The 21,336-nt window shown below is 36.7% G+C and overlaps 1 protein-coding gene across 1 annotated transcript in view; it reads right to left on the bottom strand.

Moving 5' to 3' along the window:
- LOC143181058 (uncharacterized) overlaps positions 1–21,336 on the bottom strand; it is a 219,603-nt gene that overhangs the window by 18,623 nt on the left and 179,644 nt on the right. The window contains exons 11-18 of the mRNA XM_076381249.1: positions 19,310–19,481; positions 17,487–17,642; positions 11,333–11,478; positions 8,926–8,979; positions 8,058–8,105; positions 5,780–5,869; positions 3,376–3,438; positions 390–615 (exon numbers count right to left, since the gene is read on the bottom strand). Coding sequence (XP_076237364.1) covers positions 390–615; positions 3,376–3,438; positions 5,780–5,869; positions 8,058–8,105; positions 8,926–8,979; positions 11,333–11,478; positions 17,487–17,642; positions 19,310–19,481 — 955 coding nt within the window. The remainder of the gene's footprint in view (positions 1–389; positions 616–3,375; positions 3,439–5,779; positions 5,870–8,057; positions 8,106–8,925; positions 8,980–11,332; positions 11,479–17,486; positions 17,643–19,309; positions 19,482–21,336) is intronic.

A 21,336-nucleotide genomic window follows, 5' to 3' on the forward strand; every position in this document is an offset into this window, starting at 1 on the left:
TGAAATTGAATCAAAAAATGTCTACTCGTTTTTTTCCATAAATAAGTATGACAAAAATTATACATATGTCATTGTGTGAGCCCGTGACAATCATTGGCGATGTCAATCAGCAAGTGTTAGGCTCGCTCGTGACTGTCACGGGTTGGACTCGCAAGGGACTAATACCATATGTTACCATCACATGTTAAAATATAAATTATCATGTATTGGAATAATAGGGATGTGTTTATATGACTTCTTTTCATTATTTTTAAACATACAATCAACTCTCGAAGTGGTTCCCAGATATTATGAAATACTCTGTATATTAAAATTTCAATAAAATCCGAGATGATACTCCAAAAAGTGTCCAATTCCTGAAAAGTGATCTTAATAACAAACAGTTTTACCTAATAGTGATGAACGTGTCTCGTATGGTCTCTCGTACAGTGTGCGCCTGTGCCTGAGACATACGTCTCAGATTTCGAACTTCTTGCCTCAGATCCTTCGCCTTTTTCTGCAAGCCCCGCAGCTGATTATACATTTCCGGTGTTAAGGCGAGGTCACGATAGACGTACTGACCAGCAACCAGGGCTGCTGGTTTCGGCGGTGGGGTCGGCTTGTGCCTGTCTCTCTCTGTAACGATTCGATCGAGTTTCAAACCACCATAATAGCCTTTCTTCCTCTACCTTCGATCGCATACACATATAGGGGATGTAAAGCGTTGGGATTTCCGCCCGTTAATCCGTGCGAAAATTGTCCACCGACCATCCTTTAATTCGTGTCCCTTTATCGGTAGCGGATGTAGAAACGAACAATTGCAGTCTAATTTGAGAAGGGAGAAAATGAGGAGAGAATGGAATCCTTTGCACTTCTCAAATGTTTTAGTTCACTATTCATGAATCCTCTTGTTTTCGATGGAATGAGACTTTTTTGATATGATAGAGTATTCTCTCGATCCTTGGATATGGTTTAATGAGTTGTCATTGTGTTTGATCGACACTTTCACGTAATTGATTAATTTGCTATTCCTTGTCTAATATAAGAAATATGTTTTTGTATCAACACGTAGTATATTTAAATTTAAAGCTGATTCATTTCGAGAGTTGTAGTTATAAGATTCTTTTGTTTATAAATAGAAATTCAATTATTACATCTCAAAATATTTTTTTTCTCTGTAAATAGTGTATGCTAACGATGGCTCTTCTAGATACCTATTGTAGATCCTACATTTTGATTGCCTGTATTAAAATTTACTTCTAATAAAAGTATTCTTTCAAAAAGAAGTTTTCTAGATGAACTGCCTTTCCATACCTACATAAACGTAGGCATCCTTAACCTAATACAATAGTGATATCTAGTATAATGTTTTAACTGTATCTATAATAATTAACATTTAAATTATCTAGCATTAAGTTTGTAATGAGATATGAACTCAGTCTGATATATTCTCAAATTTCGCGTTCTGCAATAATGTAGGACCCACACCTGGAGAGATACTTAATCTCTCATTCTCATGAAGTAGTCTAAACTTCAATCCCACTTACCCAAAAGAATAAAATCCATATTCATTAAAAAGAGATGAAATACACTCACAAATTCAATGATACTTGTCTAAAATCATCCTGCATAAAGACTCCCTTCTCCATTATTTTCCCTGCAACACATCAGCGCTCCCCTCATCCCACAAAGCACGTCAGGTTATCTCAGCAGTCTCGTAATTAAAAGTGCAGTGACACCAAGTTCGAAAGTTTATCTCCACGAGCCAAGAATCGAGGAAACACTGTAATTGAAGGGGGATGAGCGAAGGGTTGATGATTGGACGATTCGAGGGGGTCGTCGTGCCACGGGATATGCAAACTTGCGTCCTCGAGCGAGTCGACGGATAACGACTCCATTAAGAACACGAAAGGTTCCCGCTGACCGATCGAATTCGACGGCTGACGCCACTTGTCATTCGTTAATGCGACGCCTTTCGCACGATCAAAGGGCGAGGGAGGTGCACGAGGGGAGGGTGATGACGCGTCCGACCGGGTCGTGACAATTTCGCTGTCACTTGTGTCGTCACGTTTTTATTGGCTCGATGATGGAAGTCGAGGCAGGAAGAAAGAATGGTGCGAATATTGTCCGACCAACGATCGCGCGTCCGTAGTTTACACAGGTTCCTTTACCTTCGAGTGATCCTCTGCCTCAGAGTGATCTCCAAGCGCGCTTGGCGCGCGATCGAGTCGAGAGTCTCCATAATTATTTTTCAAGTTTCAGACTTGCATTGAAAATAAAAATTACTTTACATGGTCTTTTAATGTTTTACATGTTTAAGATATTAAGAAAGTATATTGAAAATAAAAATTGAAAATAGTTTTTCTGCAATTTTCTTCTGAGTATGTTTGGTAAATGGCCTTATTAAACAAGTATATTAAAAATATGAGTTGATAATTAAGTAGTTATTATAATATCTTTTAGGCTGGACAAATTTTAGTTTTCATGTAACTTTGTAGTTAAAAATTTTGTATAACATTACTGACAATATTCTATAATGTAGTACTAATAGAAGGCTTTTTGTCAAGAAAGTGATTAATCGGTATACAATAATTTGCATCCTATTCAAAACTTATCATCAGCTCATCAATTTCCTCTTAAAGCTGCTTTATATTCATTTGTACATTCTTCATTAATTGGTCACTGCTCTCTTTCGTTAACTAATCAATCGCTATTCAAAATGAGACTCCTGACCTTATTTTTTTAGGACTCAATTTCTCCACCCTTCTTTAAAACTGGTATTTTACATAGTTATGAGTTAGAATTAAATTATATGTCACACTTCAAAGCAACTGTTGGTCATCCACCCATTTGGATAAAAGTTTATACTCTTTTACGCAAGATGTAAAGTAGAAAATAATTACACAACAGTCATATCATTGAGTACTTGTAATCTAACAGTGGACAAATTGATAGAATACTTTACTGTATACCGCAATTACGTATATTACTTCATTTTTAATTAGTAATTTTATATTCAGATACGTTCGAATGCTGTATGCCATTGGCTTTCTATAGTAGGCAATCGGTCACGAGGTAATGCCCAAGTGATCATTATATTTTGATTGGTAATTTCATTCTTAGGAAACAGTTGTAACTGACACTTTTATGGTGTCTCTTGATTCGATCACGCTCTCTCAAAGCCAGCTGCTTTAGGAATGGCTGAAAAGTAACGTAGCAAAAAACAAATGAGACACTGATGCGAGTACATGGGTGTACCTGGGACGTGAACACAATTGCGGACCAAAAACCAAACGAAATACACAGAAGGGGTACGTGGGCAGGGTTTGCACGACGGTTGACACTGCTGGGACCACAGAAACGAACAAGAAGCGTAAGATCAGGGATCAGCTTTACCTTGCGAAGACATCCTCGGCAACGTGGAGGATTTGATCGCTGGTTTCGTTGGTTTTGTGTCCGCTAGGCGTGAAAGGCATCACACGAGAAGTCGTTAGAGATTATTGCGTTAGTATTAAACCATTCCGACGAGGCTAATGTCGTTCGTTAGGTCTCGAACAAGTCTTATCTTTCCGCGCGGTTCGTTCGAAAAAATGGCGGAGCAGCGGCATCAGCCTCGATTAATCCGTCCGCGAAATCCGACTGGTCGTCGATCGATTTGCGAGTTATCGTCCAGCGAGGGGATCAAAGCTGCTCGCAATTTGTTCGGCCAATTACGAGATACCGAGGGAATTAAAATTAGAAACGTCATCGGCTCGAGAACGGGCCAGGCTAGCTGGATTTTGGTCGATTATAATTTCGATGATAATTTTCGGAACGAGATTGTGGCTCAACCATGAAATTGGATCGACTGAAATTACCAGCGGCGCGATCCCTCGCGGAAGATGGCTCCGTCGTTTTTTCGAACAACTATCGTTAACGATACATCGACACAGATACTTGCTTTAATAAATTGGGCAGCTCTCGTACTACTTCTGAACTTGTTATTTTTTTATAATAAGTATAGAAAGACGAATACATTGCACGGGATAACGGAAGAATATTTATTTTTTGTCATCTGTTAGAAAACCTTTCAGCAATTAATGTTGTCAGTAATTCGGTACTGATAATGTTGCTGGAGATGTGACAAAGTGGATTAAAGTATTGCTATTTTATTTTATCGTTTAATCTAATTAAACTTGTTTTTGTTAATTGACCAATTTATTGATATTATTGTGAATAAATGAATATTTGGAATATTCAATACTTGGGTATTGGTGAGTAATTTTGAGAAGAAACAAAGGCTTTTTAATGTATCGACCACAGAATTCGTTTACCGAAAGCACATTCTGTGCGTGGCATAATGAACTTGTATATAAACATCGTTAAGTTGTCGTGCCTGGATAATAGTTTAATATTGACAATATTGACGAAAATAAATATAATACAGTTTCAACAATAAATATTTGTTGAATATAAGCTACTGTAAACCTTGTTATATTATTTTCTGTGTGTAGAATTCCAAAACGTTTTCAGCTTCTCTACATTAAATGTAGCTTTCCAATGGCAAAAGTTCAATAATTTAAAAATATTTCAGACTAGTTTTATGATAAAAAGGCGTATAGTACTTACTATAAACTCGAAACGTAACGTAAGTAACTTGTTCTTGTCTGATGTAAAGCAAATATACACATGTATAGGAGATGGGAAAATAATTTTATCCACCATGAATATTTCCATTATTTTTAGAGGCATAGAGAAATTTGTTAAATAAAAGTTGTATGGTAAGAAAAAAGCCATAATATGACAGTAATAATTTTTGTGCAAGTGAAGGGTTTTCGCAGTTTTCGTGGTCACCCCCACTTTTATAAGTAACATGGTATACGTTTCTATTCTTAGAAAAATAGAGAGTATTTAGACGATTTTAACAATCGTTGTTCTAGTCTGTTATCTATTATCGAATAATCTTGTTTTGGAGTTTGTTGAAATCGTCATCATTACTTTCTTAGTAAAATAGAAAAGTATAGCACACCATCTAGAAAAGTGGAGGTGATCTCCAAAACTCCGAAAGTCCTTCACCTGTAAAAGATGGTTACTGTCATATTATGATCTCCTCCATACCATGCTGCTTTTATTTGACAAACTTTTTCCAAAAATAGCGAAGATATTCATGGTAATCAAAGTTATTGCCTCATTCTGTGTAATGATATGATAATACACATATAATATTTCTAAATATAATTAGAATCATTCGATATTCACCTACTGAATTTATTTACTTCAATTCATTAATGACTTTCGCAAATGGTTTTGACTGATTACTTATTACTGACTACGTTCACATATACAAAATATGATATATTATAACAAAGCTAATTGTAAAAAAAACGAATTCGACAATCAATGGTAGACACACAACAGAATTAATCCAATTATATCTAGAAAGAAGTTTTTATTCAGAATTATTGACACTCAAATCAATAAAAAATCCGAACTTCTTTAGCCTCAGAACAACAAATACAATCGCTGAAAGAGAAGCTTGTGAAAATATAACAGAGTAGAAGAGTAAGAAAATAAGAAGCTATAAGTAACAAGAAAACTCTAATTCTATTTTCAAATTTACCGTGCAAAATCACACATCACAGCACTCATTACTGTACCCATAAAAACCCCTCGTTTCCCAAACGTTATCCAACACTGCACCCTTCCTCTAGCATAAAAAACAACAAACTCCGAAGTAGCGTGGCTTCTGACTATTAAAGCAAGCGATCACGGGCATTATCCCCTTAGTAGAGCGTGCTTATGAATGTGCAGTAACCTTTACCTGCGTGTTGAGGGGAATGCTGTTTGGGAGAGTTCATGTCTGGAGGCTCGTCACTGAAGGACACTGACTTTTCAAACGACACCGACTTGTCTGGAATAGACGTTGATCAACGTATATTCGTGGTTTCGTGCCAGAGGGTCTCGCGAAGCGATAAGGGGGGTGCGTGCGCCTGGCTAAAGTTTCAAACGGAAACAGAACAGGTGGCGAACGTGTCCAGGCGTAAACGAAAACGTACGTGCGCAACGAGTACACGATATATCTTATCGGTCGTTATTGTGTTAATTTCTGGGTGCGCTTAGAGCCGTCGGGGTTGGCGAGCAGAAAGAAAAATCGTTCGGGGGAGGATGTTGCGAGTCTCGAGCATTGCAAACGACATGGATCAAGGATTCTGCAAGCGAAGGGGACGCGCGTTCGATATCGGTACCGATAGCGATGAGACTAACGGGGTCGGCGGCAAGTGCTGCTGGAGGATGCGCGTGTATTGTGCAGATACTGTGGGCCAGATGCAAGGTCGAGGGGAAAGGAGGAGAAAGTGGACAGGACAAGAGACACAGAAACGGAAAAGAGAGAAAGTTCATGCGAGCGAAGGACGAAGAGGACAGACCTTTTTCTCGGTGTAGATGCATGGCTTGAATTATTGTCTTAAGGCACAAGGCATGTCGCCTGGTTTCGACGAAGAAGAGACCTCAGATGTGGCGCTTTTTGGCGAGGTTTTGAAATGCTGGCACAGTTTATTCTAATGTGAGATATGATACTTAGTTTTGTTAAATAGAACTTTATTGTTGCAATATATTGTGGACTTTGTGTGCTTTAAAAGGATTGAAGAAGGAAATTCTAGATAATAAAAAATAGAAAAAATTCATGATGTACGAAATGTTTTTTAAAATGTAATTTGATAGGAAAGAAACAGAAAATAGAATGGTTAATTTAGTTTTTGGATACTGTATAACGTAACAATATAAGTATAATAGAATATTTAACATAATTATTGTGTGAAAGAATAGAGTATTTTTTTAATAAGGGATTCAGTCTTTGAAATATAAATTGGAAGATTTTATAAGTACAGTAGATTGTATCATATTATTCACAATATCTGAAACTTTTCTATGTAAAATAAAAATAAAGTAGAGTCAGATTAGGCTTATATGTAATGAATCTAACATGCTTTTTTTCATCTTCCTACTACTCTTTTATTTGATATTCTACCTTGAATCGTCCTGAATATTATTTTTGTTACTTTCACTGCTTGTATTATACAACATTTATAATGATAAAATATAGTTACTGGTTTGAATATTTTAATCTGTTCATCTGCTTGTTTCACGATCAAAACGAATTAATAGAGGAATTTTAATTACGGCAAATGCTACGCAAAGTCAAATGTTATATTCAATCCTCTTCTATAATTGTGATTATTAAATTTTCACAATAAATTGAAATACCTGATTCAATGAGAGAACACGGCATGAGTTGGCTTATCTTTTATCATTAACTAAAACATATTGTGCAATGAAAATATTTTTTTTTATTCAGAAATTTTTCTTATTCAGAACTTATTCGGTTCTACTGGTACACACATAATAGGTCTTAAATTAACTTTAATTACTCAGAATATTGTTTAAATGTAATACCCATTGCCTCTGCATAATCTTAATTTAATAATTTGATGGGTAGTTAAATTTTGCAGTAAACAAAATAAATTTGTTCATTATCAAATCTCCTAAATATGAACCAATTATAGGATTGAATTGTAAACAATATTTACTGCTGCTAAAAATATGTTAATTTGTCTTAATTCATTTTTCAATATTCAATTTCATATTCACAATTCACTATTTCAAGGATAATCTTTATTACATATATTGTCCAAAAAATGACTCTCCAAATTTTCCTTAAATAACAAAAATGTCTAAAAAAAGTCGGATATTAATATTGAACGAGACTTTGTCTAACTAAAACATTAAATTTGACCATATATTACTTTCTTTACAGTTTCAAGACCAAGCGTTGTACAAAACCTCATCAAGAAGTCTAAGCTACACGCAGGTACCATTCTTTGCGAGACCAGCGACTCGCCTTTGTCTTGTCGGCGCCAAAAGTGAGAGAAAATGGGTGCCAGCGAGAGGAAATGAAGGTCAACGAGAGACAGTAGAACAGGAATAGCATAGCAGGCAACAAATCAAGCTGTAAAGCGAGAGAATAGAGTGTACGCAAGCAGCGGTGGTGCGCTGGTGCACGCGTTAAGGGAAAACGTGTATATTTTTCTTTGGAACCGCACCTTTGCCTAATTTTGGTGGTTTTACGTCAGTCCTTAAGTACGAGTCATCTGTAACGGCAGGTTGAGACACTTAAATTTTACAAAGGAGAACCGTTTTAATCACAGTGGTAAAAACGTAACGACGTTATTATAAAATGTTTTACAGCAATTTATATTAGAAACAAATATGTATAAAAGAGGCGTGAGAAAGTTCGTGTTAAATTTTAAGAAACATGTAGCGTTCATCAGAATAAACAGAGAAGGCTTAATGAAAAAGGTGTACACATTATTTATTTGAATGATGTACAGACAGACATATATTTCATGACAAATCATTGATGTTATTTGACGAACTGAAACACTTTAACTGAGATGGACTCTCATTTATTAAGCCTCCTTTTGCTCATTTTGACGAGTGCTTTGTATATTCCCAAAATTTAACATTAACTTCCTGGCACCCAGTAGACAGGATGATTCAGAATAATTAGTTACAATTCAGGGGCTTACATAGAAAGACAAAATACACATCGTTTACAGTATTAATATTTTACTACAATATGTCATGTATCAAAATGTCAGGCTGGCGAAGTTTAATTAATTTTCTACAGTTTTGCAAAATCATTCTCACAGAGTGTCAATATTCAATATTTGAAGCACCAGTGTCCTAGAAATTCAGTTTCTTAAAGCCTGTAATTTTATCACACAACACATGGGCAAAATCATAGGTACTCAGAAAGGATGCAACTTTATCTCTACCTGTGGTTCCCCAAAATTGCATCACATTATTCGAAAGCAACCCACACGTATAAGAAACTATATGTAACTACATCTAGAGCGGTTACAGTGATTCGAAGGAAAATAGAAGATAGAAGAAGATGAAGAGACACACCTGGCAATGAGGCAGAGCTGGAGCTAGAATGTTTGTCGAACTCGTCCCCGGCGCCTGGTGTGCGCGTCAGTCGGAATAACAAAGCAGTTGTACAGCAGGGTTTATAGGAGATTTCAAACCGCGTTACGACACGTAGCAACGGTACAACACGCGTGAAAATCGTTTTCATAACTCGAGGACAGCCGCCAGCCTCGAATGAGATTCGATTAGAGAAGTAAACGTGCCGATAGAACCGAATCCACGTTTATCTGATCGAGAACGTTGTATCGTTGCTACGCGCATAACTGACGGCATGTAAAACGTATGTTTACAATCTAATCGATGCACAGATTTGCGAACGGTGCACTTTAAGCAGCCAGCGACGAACGTGTCTGATCGGTGGCTGTCCGTGCTCCTTTCGACGCGGGCAAAACCGATCCACCTAAAACGTATGGTTACAGTGCTTTGCGCTGAAAATCGTCTACCGTTTAGTCATTTCGAAATGTTACAATGGAAATGAGGGAATCTTGATATTCAACTGACTAGGCGTAACTGGCGTTAATGTTAATATATTCACTTTGCTCGTTTTATAGGCGAGGTATATTGATAGATGGGTACGAGTGAAAAGTAGTTAATTGTATGCAGTATTCAGTAGAATTGAGAGTGATTGTGAGAGACGTTTCTATGTGGTAAAATAATATCGTAATCAAGAATGATGTTTGCTTTTCAGTGCTTGTTAATAAAGTTTTAACGTTTGTTATTGACGAGTGGACTGCTCTTGGAGCATAAAGATCCTAACAATAAGTGTCAGAAATTTTAAGAAATAGTTCTACATGATAAAATGTGACTAAAATTAAGAATGACCAAATAGCGTTCGAGGCTTCGTTCCAAAGTTATTAGTTGTTGCAGAAACGTTTAAAAATTGTGTGAAATGTGTCTGGCTTGGGACTCATTCTACTGTCGACGTGTAGTATTCAGATCAGACACAGTGAAGTTAGTAGAATAAGTTCCAAGATTTGCAAACTTATTCTTGCAAGTAGATTAAGTTGCAAGATTTTTTAGATTTGCAATTGATTAATTTTATCACGTATTATAGTAAAGTATATAGTGAAGGTTAAATTACATTTAATTCAAAAACTCAAAATTATAAGAGAGATGGCAAGTTTCATTGACTTTTGCAACAAATATTATTACAGACAAATTTAGCTGACTTTGTTAATAAAGTTTTATATTTAGTATGGCATCAAATTTCAAATCAGTTCAATTAAAATTGAGAATCAATTACTTTATCTGCGAATACGCACCTAAATCGTTACTATTCATAATCATTCTGCTTGCTCATGAAGTACATTCAGTCATTCAGAAATTAGAAAGTACATTTCACTTATGACATTTGAGATAACATACCTATGTAAGTTTTACGTACGTAATGCCTTTTATCAGTAAATATACTAGCCTTCTAACTTGCCCGAGATAACATAAAATATTAATGATTAAAAAAAGTAGCTCCAACCACATATTTTACTTTCCTCACCCGTCATTCAATATCTTGCAAGTACATAAATACTTTTGATCTGATATAACATAAGAGAGAAAATTCTCTTAGTCACTTTTACAAATATTATCATCATCAACATAAATCGATGTAGTAATTCCTCGATAACTGAACATGCATGGATCGGTTCGATGATCACTTAACGAGGGTAATGGAATAAAATAGAAATTAACGCCAATACCTATCGAAACTGTACTTCACTCCTTGCATTTGAATAATAATATAAATGACATTTTCAAACTGTAAAAGTATCATATTTATTGCATTAGCTGGGCATCAGAAATCTCAAGATGGCAGACAATTTTCAGCGTGAGCCCTGTATTAAAAAGTGAGAATGAAAGAATAGAAATCGGGGGACCGCGTGAAAATCCGAACCGACGAACGAACGAACGAACGAACGAACGAACGAAACGAACACGCTCATGAACGATGAAAGAAGCGCAAGGGGGTAGACGAACATTCACGCAGAGAGAACGGGTGTAGGGTTGGGGACAGATAGGCGTTAAAGCGTCGCAGAGTAAATCTGTTCAACAAAACGAGCTAACGCTTCTAACATGTGGAGCTAACGCTTCTAACGTTGAAAGATCGAATCGAAAAAAAAAAAAAAATGCGAACTGGTTCGTCTCGAGCCAGTGTTCGCTTTGGCCGAGATGACCCGAGAAAGGTGGAAACTCAAGAGACAGAGAAAAGAAAGATGGCGGAGGGGCGGCGAAGGGAGACTACGCGTCGGCGGAGACCAAGGGACAGAGAGTCCCCTTTCGCAGAGAAGAGAGAAACCGGGGGCAGCGCGCGTCATCTAACGAGGAAAAAGTAGAGATATCCGAGACGTAGCGAGAGATCGCCTAATCGCATCGAGTCGAATCGAGAACGTACCTGGAGCTCTCACGTAGGGGTCGCGACCCGCGGGAACCTGCAAATAATCTCGCGACGATGGGCTGGGGTGCGGTGCGTGGTTCAGGGCCTTCTGCACCAGTCCAGTCAGGTTCGCCAGTTGTCGCTCCATGTGTTCCACCCTTATCCTAGAGCAAGTAGGGAGCGGCTATTAGTTGGGGACACTCGTGAGATCGCTCGGCTTCGACAAATTCTAGATATCTAATCCGAGCTAAGACGTTTTCCAGAAGCGTTTCACAGGATGCACGTACGGCAGACCCCAGTATAAGTCACATTAAACGAGACTTGTGGCCCATTTGTAGGGCGTAGAAAATATAATTTCGAGTTCTGGGGGTTCGATCTAATATCTGAATGTGCTGGAGACTTTTGGGATTACGATTTTTCTTAGATCGCATGCATTTATGGTTTGGTACGTACTTTGGTGTTTGTCAATAGGTATCAGAAACTTGAAAGGGTGATTTTACATGCGAAAGTATGACGAAAATAATTAATTAATGAGAAAGTTGAATTTGGGACTTCGTTTTCGAGTTATTAATTGTTAAAGAAATGAGTAAAATGAGCATTGAATCTGTAATCAGATGGCAAAATGTGATGTCACTTTCTTTTTAAATTGAGATATGTATCTAGATGAGATTTATTAATTTGCAAAATATGATATTTGTGCAATGTGCAGGTTAAGAAAAAAAAGTACTTATCAGGTTTTGCCATCTGACTATAGAAATACGTATGTCTGACTTAAGAACTTATTGTACTGCCACCATGCATTGACTAGGTCATCTACAGCGTGAGATGAATAAATCAGTAGAATAAGACAGGGCAGACACATTTTTCACTCATTTCAGGCGTTTTTTAAACAACTAAAAACTTGGAAACGAGGCCTCAAATACAATTTCGTTATTCTTCATTTTTATCTTATTTTAGTATGTAGAATCATCCCTTTAAAGTTTTGACATCTGTTGTGTGATAATAGAGTAACATTCACATTATTATTGAACGTACCTAGTTTCCAGACTCAGTTTTACTGAATGTTTATAAAGTATGCTCTTTGAATTGCTAAACAAACGAATTTTCTTTTACAACTAAAGACTCTATTGAAGTTTTATTGCGTTATACGGGGGTGATCTGTGTACTGAGAAACAATAACTAATAATTTTAAATCACAACAATTACAGTTGGGCACGCGTGCAAGGTCTGTTCCATGTTACACGCGACACTTTAGAGGCGAATTTACATTTAATGAGCGAGCACAAATAAACACGACCATTAGCGCACTTCTGAAGGGATGTATTGCATATAATAATAAAAAATAGCACCTACCAAAATACTACTATTATATCCTCCTTAAACATGCTATCCATTTTTCAGTACATAAGAAGCTAAGAATTACTGATAACTAAAATATCGACGAATATTTGTGAATTACACCTAATATCTATGATTATAAGCAAAATGACCTAATGATAAGTCACATGCTTTCGACTTTGATACATTGACGTTTAAAGTTTCTTAGAGTAAAAAAATCCTTTTTAAGTACTTTCTTCTTTCTGCAAATATAAATTCAACACTTTTAAGGCGCAATTTCGAGTCTTAACTCGAATTTCTTGAAAATGTGTAATAGATGGTTTTGATTTCCAGCCACAGATATGTTGTCACATGTGGTTTCCGTTTCCATTCACCTTATTTATTCGTGCATGGTTGCAATTGCTCGTTAAATGCGGATTCGCCCTTAAGCCTACGTCGATAGAACGCTGTACAACACAAAAGCGCATCGATATGCATTCTCTCTACGACCGCTAATCGGCATGCTACATTCCGATTACCGATTTTGCGCAGGTTGCAGCGGACAAAGAAGGGACTCCAACTACATTGAGATTTAATGGCTGCCTCGTTTGATTATCAAGCTAGCATCGTTTCCTTTGATCGCATCCCGTGGAGAAACATGACTAGTGGACGGTAAAACACTCTTGGATTATCAATATTATCTTCAATTAACGTAACACAGGGGCATACATACTTTACGATAATGGAAGTATCACACTTCGATTTTTGTAAATTTCAAAACACTAAAATATACAAATTTTATTTATTCATCTTATTAATCATATAACACTTTTCGAATATACAGAGTGCTCGATGACAGGTGTCAGAAATTATAAGGGGTGCTTCAGGCTGATTCTACATGTCAAAATGCGACAAAAATTATGAATAATAAAATTGCGTTTTACCCTTATACTCTGCTTCAGTCAATATAACCCGAAATTTATTTTAATTTTGACTAGTCTTTAGCAAAAAATTGAATTTACGTAAGGTCCATTGGCTTTTAGTAAAAACGCTTGAAAAATAAATCCTCGTGTAAAACTGCAGATAATGGTACCTGTTTTATTGAAAGCAAAATTTGTTATACTAATGGGATAATTATTTGAACAACGTACGAGGGTGAAGGCTTCTTTTCAGTTATTAATTATTGAAAAAACGCCTAACATTTTCCGCAAAATGTATCTGACTCAAGACTTATTCTACTGGCTTTACTGTGTCTGACTCAAGACTTATTCTCCTAGCTTTACTATATCTGACTTGGCTAGCAAATGGCGAGAATGTTATAAGTCCCAAGTGAGACACATTCCAAGTGAATTTCAGGCATTTCTTCAGTAATTAATAACTCTGAAACAGAACCTTGAACGTATTCTTAATGTTACTCTTCATTTTCATTCTATTTTGAATATTTCTACATGTAGAATCACCTCTTACAATTCTTGACACTTCTCGTTGAACACCCTGTATGTTGCAATTACTTTGATCCACAGTGGAAGTCCAAGAGCATTCTCATCATTTTCTTGCGGAATGCAGACCGCAATTTCGACTGATTCCGATTCATAGCGCGATCTACTCGGGAATTTCGCGTTTCCGTTCCGTACGCAGCCTACATCCGAGACAGTGCATGCCTCGACCCATACTATGCATGCATATTGAACGAAACGGCGCGCGTTCCGGGGAGAGTTCGATTTTTCGATTTTTCAAGATAGTCGCGTGTAGGTGGACGAGCTTCCCTCGGGTCAACGGAATCGGCAGCGATGTCGATCAATGAACTCGGAACGTGTTACAGGGTTGTTACATATTTAAAATCGTAGAGTGCACTGCTTGTTATATTCTGTCTGATGTCTACTACACATTAAATAGTTATGCTGAAGAACTAAAATCAATCTATCAAAATGATAGCTATAATTATTTCTTGCAAATTTAGATTTTCACAAACACAGCTAAAGAAATGGAACCTAACAGTAAATAAAAATCAAATACATTTTTCCAAAATGTCAAATAGAAACTGTAATTTGTACCTACTTTCTTTTCTGTTTTTTTTTTTATGTTATTTATTCTGTAACTATTTACCCAGTTAAAATTTCTATAATTGCACATTCGTGTTTTATTTACTACGTATGTAGTGCTCATCATTAATTGAATTATACTATATTCTTTTCTTAAATTTATCAATATATCTGATTTAGTAGAACTAGATTACGTTCAACATTTATAATTTCAGTATAAAAATGAAAGTCTTGTCACAGATACACTGTGATATAACTAATAACAGTTATGTAAAAATACTCATAGTGAATAAATGAAATATATTTGAAAATCTAGTTAAATTGATTTTACAATTATCATAAGTAGTGGAGTACGATCACGACTTTTCAAGTGAACGTAAAAGTATTTCGTAATAAATTTTAATTATAGAAGAATCATATACATTGCACATCCCAGTTCAGATCCGCTTTAAATTATTATTGATTATTAATGCCTGTTCACATTCCCCAGATGTTTATTTCACTTCCCTCCCCATCGACATAATTTCCCTTTTATTATCGAAAAAAATATATTGTATCATAAGCCCTGCATCGATATTACTTTACATGTTTCGCCAATTGAAACATTTCGTAATTGCCCTGCAGATTTCCGATATCCAATATATCTGCCCAGCCGTGCACTGTACGATTTTAAAATCCCTACATGACGGTGGGATATCGTTCATAAGGGCTGTGTCGATGAACGACAAGCAGCGGTTGTCGGTCAGCGAATATAAATAACCGAGATGAGCAAGCTTCAGGGGAAAACGTAGGCCGACGCGAGGGAGGCTAGCTTTTCACTTTCCATCGGTGTACACGACCATCGATCGCTCCTCTTCCGTGCCACCAATAAAATGTCTATCGCAGCACGCGGTCTTCTTCTCTGGACCTCCCCGTGAACGGTGGCCGCAGCATCTACGGGCGACGCATTCGCAAGCGCATTCGAGATATCTAAAGCAGGGACAACCGTTCGCGTCTGGCCTCCAAGTCTACAGTAATTTCCTCGATTCTTGACCCTCTCATGAAACTTGAAACAGGGTGTATCGCTATCACCTACGTTCTGGAAATGAAAGTGGAAATGGAACTACTCTTTGACTAGTCGGTCGGAGCCATTTCAAAAGCACGAGGCAGACGCTAATATTCGTCATTTACTAATGGAGAATGAAGATTTTAGACTGTTTTTCTGGCAAAATTTGCAATGCATTTGAAACAAAAAAATTGGCAGTGAAAATGGGGCGATGTGTTTTACACTTTTTACTCTTCGTAATTTGATCGTATTTTCATGTGCATAGTAAGGGATGTATGAGATTGAAATAGATGTTCTCTTTAGTTTATTTTTCGGCGATTTATATTTATCTTGTTAGCAAATATTGAGCAGAGACGAAGTATATGTAGGTATACCATACAAATTTGGCAGATACATCTAACCTGACCTACTCTGGCTGAGCGAAATTAGAGATAAATTCAGTATCAATTCATTAATTACGGATCTTGCCTATTATAAGATTCTTAGTTTAGGGTAACTATTATTGAGACTTCCATGTTCTTCTGGAAGAATTTTCCAATGCTTGATTGTGAAACGTTGGGAAAATACTTTCAGATACGTCTTACACCTGAAAAGCTTTAGTAAGATAGAAACCACAGATTCTCATTTATTAATATTCATGAATAATAAGTCACTCTTTTAATCATACTTTCGAAAATGATAATTTTATAAAAGGTTATACGTATAAGATTGTTTCTCTTATATTTAAATATTATTTTAAATATTTAACATAGTGCAATAGTATTATAGTAATAGTAATAGCAAGATTGTTTCTCTTATATTTAAATATTATTTTAAATATTTAACATAGTACAATAGTATAGTACTATGTATTTAAAAGTTAGTCTACTATATACTTAGTCCCTTTAATTATAAAAATTTCTAAACATGACTTAGGGGGGAGGGCTGATGTTCCCATGCGTTAATGTCTCGATTATGCAAGCACGACAGCCCTGCCAAGTTGGCATGGTATACCTACGCTAATTTACAGATAACTACGAGTTTATAACGAGAAGATACTGAATATCCAGTAATTTTCAAAACCTATGTCTTACAAGTTAGTAACAAGCTTAAATGACGTAGAAATGAATAATAAATCTTTTTCAGAATATTTTGGACCTGTTTCAAGCTGCATTCAAAAATCAAGAAAATTCTGCGATCATTTTAAAATCAAAGAGAGGAGACATTTTACTCTTGTGAATTGTTCAAATAACAATTACATAGAATTCATGTAACTATATTCTAATCAATTTTCTATTACATAGGAATGCACGTATAACTATTATTAAATATCAAACAATTTTATATAAATTGAATTCCCATTAAAAAGTTATTAAAAATTAGAATTTAATTTTAAATCAAATTCCCCCGAACAGTTCACAATACATAAAGAAACGTTATCGCTAGAATGCGGATTTTTATACATTTACTAAAATTTTAGACCCATAAAAAGTTACAGGATTCATATACTATTCAAAAACATACAAAATACAAAAAATAAAGTACAAACTATAGCACTTAAAAGACGAAGCAAATTCTTATACCGATCTCAGCCTCTTAATAGCATTTACGAAAATTTCAAATTGCGTAAAGATCCGCAGTCTACTCATCCCAGTCGTCTCGAGAAGTCGATTATCTTTCAACAGACCGATCATGAAGGCCAGATCGGTGACGGAAGTTCTACGCTTGCCGTCTCGGGCTCTATCGACGGGAGAACGAGAAAATGTGAAGACAAGGGGTAGCTCAGTACCGAGTAGCATCGTAGCTTTGACCACCGGGTGGCAGTGGTGGTGGCGCCCCTGGAGGAAACGGGGATCGCGGAGGACCGGACGGCGGACGGCCTGGCGGTTTCACACCGTATAGGCTGTACGATTCCTCCAGCAGTTCCGTATCGCTGCACCACCCACAACAGAGATACGCGTATCCGCGCTATCAGCCATCCACGGAGACACGCGGCAGCGAGCCAACCGCGTAAAATGTCACTGCTCGATCCTTTGCGCCGATTAACTTTAACTTCGAGTTCCCGTGCCCTCCCCCCCTTTACCATCGCGGCACTACGATCAGGTAGTGATGACATCCCCTCCCAAACGCGGGAAATCGGTCGAAAGCTGATCGAAGGATTTTCGGTTCAAAATTGTTGCAAATTTTAGAGAACTGTTTAGTAAAATATTGTATATTAATTGTTCTAAAATTGAGGTATTATATGTGAGATTCAAGAGTACATAGCTGATTTTCATCTGATTGTAAGAATTTGGTTGTTAAGGGAAGATTACGCATATATTTGTGAGAGATTCTCAAGTGAAATTGTACGGTATGAGGAAATTAATGTATGTACAGTGTTTAGGGTTCAGTAGTGAGTCTCAAGACGTTATAGTAAAGAAAATTTTTAAATATGAGTTCACTTTGAGGACTTTTAAAAAGATTTTGAGGGTTTGAAGATTAGGAAATTTTACCTTGAATCTGTGAAAATTGAAAGTTTGACAGTTTGAGGAATTTGTTGGTACCTACTTGATATGTTAAAAAATTTGAAAAGTTGGAAGTTTGAAAACTTAAAAATATGGAAGTCTCGAATATTTGTAATACCTTCATCCGATCTACTGTAGAGAAAGTATTATAGAATGTCGATAATTTAGTTCAGCGTCGCTCCGATTATTTTTAGGTATCTAATTGTACTGTAACATTAATTGTGAATTCTATTGGAATATATTTTTTACCTAGGTTCCAATTTAGTTTAATATATAAATTAACATATAAGACTAGTTTCTTATAGTTATACATAAATATGGTGATTATATGTGTTTCATTGTCTACAAAAAAATAGTACCTATAATGCATACTAATGTACATATAATACAATACCTACATAGACTTCGATCGTAAAATATAGGAGGAAGTCAAAGATCATCGTAAAAACGGTCAAAGCATTCAGAAGATGTTCAAAAAATGTAGTACTAATTGTAAAAGAATTACAAAAGAAAATAGCAGTATACTGTCATTACTCATAGTCTCTAATATTTGCATCAATTTCTTACCGAGAATCATTCTATATACTCCTTTTCCCCGCGTTTTTTTTTTCGTTTCGATCCACTGTGCCTCACCATCTTTCTTCACCTATCGTTATATAAGTAGGTACGTTTAATAATTCGAGAGCCATAGGAAAAGAACCAACCGCTTGTTCTTATTCCCAACAGTTTTTACATTCCAAAAGGATCGCCCATTTCCTACAATCCATCAAATAATTATTCTCACAGTCAGATTTCATTAAAACGTTCAACAGGCCTCGAACGATTAAACGTTCGATTTAATCTCCCTTCTATGATAGAAGAAATTCTTCCACGAATCGTCGCGCGTTATACACGGTCCAGTGGATTAACAACACATCGCGTCGCGATTGAATTGAATTCCTGAGACCCCGACATCGTCAACGAAGCTTCGCCGAGCTGTGAAATCGTTGAAATCGTCACAGCGGAAATCCGCCGCGACTCAGTGGATTATCGTCGAGGATCAAGGCAAAATGCGCAAAATGTTCAAGGAGCAAACGAGATAGAACGAGGATCGTGGAGCACCGGTTACCTGGCTTCCTCGTCGATGACGGGCGTGACAGTCCCCGAGTACTGCGAGTAGTACGGGTCCTCGTAGCTGCTCCCAGCGCTGTAGGGGCCTGGTGGGTATCTGCCTGTTCCCGAACCAACGCCTCCACTTCTCTCGGGACTGCTCATGTAACCACTCTCGCCGTGCAACCGATCTGTAGAATCGAAAGAATTAGTACAGTGGCAGGGATGATTCATCTGCCTGACATTTCGCGCGATTTACTGGATTTGATCGAGTTTCAAAGTCCCCTGGACTTCTGGTTGTGTATGACGCATACGCCATACTGTGGCGAAGAACTCGTTAAGTGCGCGACAAATGGCCTCGTTAAGTGAGCGTAACTTGCTCCCATGCTTTTTCATTTAATTGAAACTGACTGAAGTGAATACACGTTGTAATATAATTTTTGGGAATTATGAGCCATCGTTCTGGGGGTTGGAATTAGAATTTTTATAAGTTTTATTTTGCAGGGTTTTGGTAGTTACAAAAGTAGTACTATGTTGAAGCTATGGTATGTTGTATGTGTACAAACATGTGAGTGATATGTGTTAGGCAAACATGTGGAGTCTATAGAAATTTTATTTGAAAATTGTAAGAAAGGTATGAAATATTCGAAAGAAAAATAATATATTTGCTACTATTGGTATTAATCAGAATATGTACCTATAATATTTTTGTATTTTAGAGGAATTATACGAATACCATTTTTGAGATTGTAGGGTTTTATACTATTAACAATAATACCTATTGTTATTAATACAATATTACCTATGGGTAATATTTTGAGAAATTATACGTGAACCGAAAATTAATACTCCACATGAATCATTACTTTAAGAACTTATTACTATATTTATTGAGATGAAGTAAAATTCATAGACTAATTAATAAAAATTTTCCAAGAAGATTGTCTAACACTTTAAAATGCAATTATAACAAAACTCGGTCATATTTTATCTGTACCTACTTAAAATTTTTATAATACTTTCTCAATATAATTTCTCTATTATCTACGTTTATACAATACTCCTTTTTTATCAGTACCAATGAATCATAGCAATTTAGTTTGACCATTAATGCATATTATATTTCACATAAAATATACTTGCATCATCCATATAAAACAAAGAGTTGTTGTTAGTCTATTAAAACTTTTTCCATTACAGTAAAATAAAAATGATCAGAATGAGGACTCATAATTATTAGTCTCTATCCATCTGGTTCAGGGGAGCAAGATAACATAGCTACAGTAGTACTTCCTCAAACATTAACACTTTACCCATCAAAAACCTATTAATAGGCTTATTCTCGGATAGATAAAATGTGAATAATGTCAGGGTTTCGTTCGATGTGCGTCTGGAGTTCGAAACTGTGCGCACTTAACGAAATTCTTCTATGATTCAAGAAATCGTCTCGCGGAAGAACGATAGGGTTGAGGAGACTTCACGTGCCTCTCTCGGGCGTGCTTAGTACGGGATGGTTACTCAACGAGTACTACGAATTTTGCAGTGACAGAGGGAGCGGATACGATATGTATCAGGGTTGACGGCGATGCTCTACTATCATTACTGTATAAAGGAGACAACGTGGGCATTGCAAGATACTTTGAGTTTTCGAAGGGGTCGCGTCTCGTTCGACCGAATATTCAGCGCGATAAACGCGTAGCTCCACCTCTGACGGAACATTACCACTTCCTCGCTATAAGCTCACCACCCATCCACTGCTTGAACCCACCACTCGCAGATACCAAGAGCGAAAGAATACTAAAACAAGTGATCGACATCAGAAATTCATTAATCGTTAACCCACGAGCTTATAGCGAGCCATTTCTATGACTCGTTCGTCCCGACCCAACTACGTGGCCCAAGGAAATCAGTGCCGTCAAGATTAGTCTTCCTCAAAACCATCGAGTTTCGACCAAACCGCCTCCATGTTGAACCTTAGACTTAACTATAGCGGAGCGAAAGTTCAGCTTCGCATCGAGCGTTGAACGGAGGAGTAGAACGCAAATC

Source organism: Calliopsis andreniformis, chromosome 6, assembly GCF_051401765.1.
Source record: "Calliopsis andreniformis isolate RMS-2024a chromosome 6, iyCalAndr_principal, whole genome shotgun sequence".
Taxonomy (NCBI): domain Eukaryota; kingdom Metazoa; phylum Arthropoda; class Insecta; order Hymenoptera; family Andrenidae; genus Calliopsis; species Calliopsis andreniformis.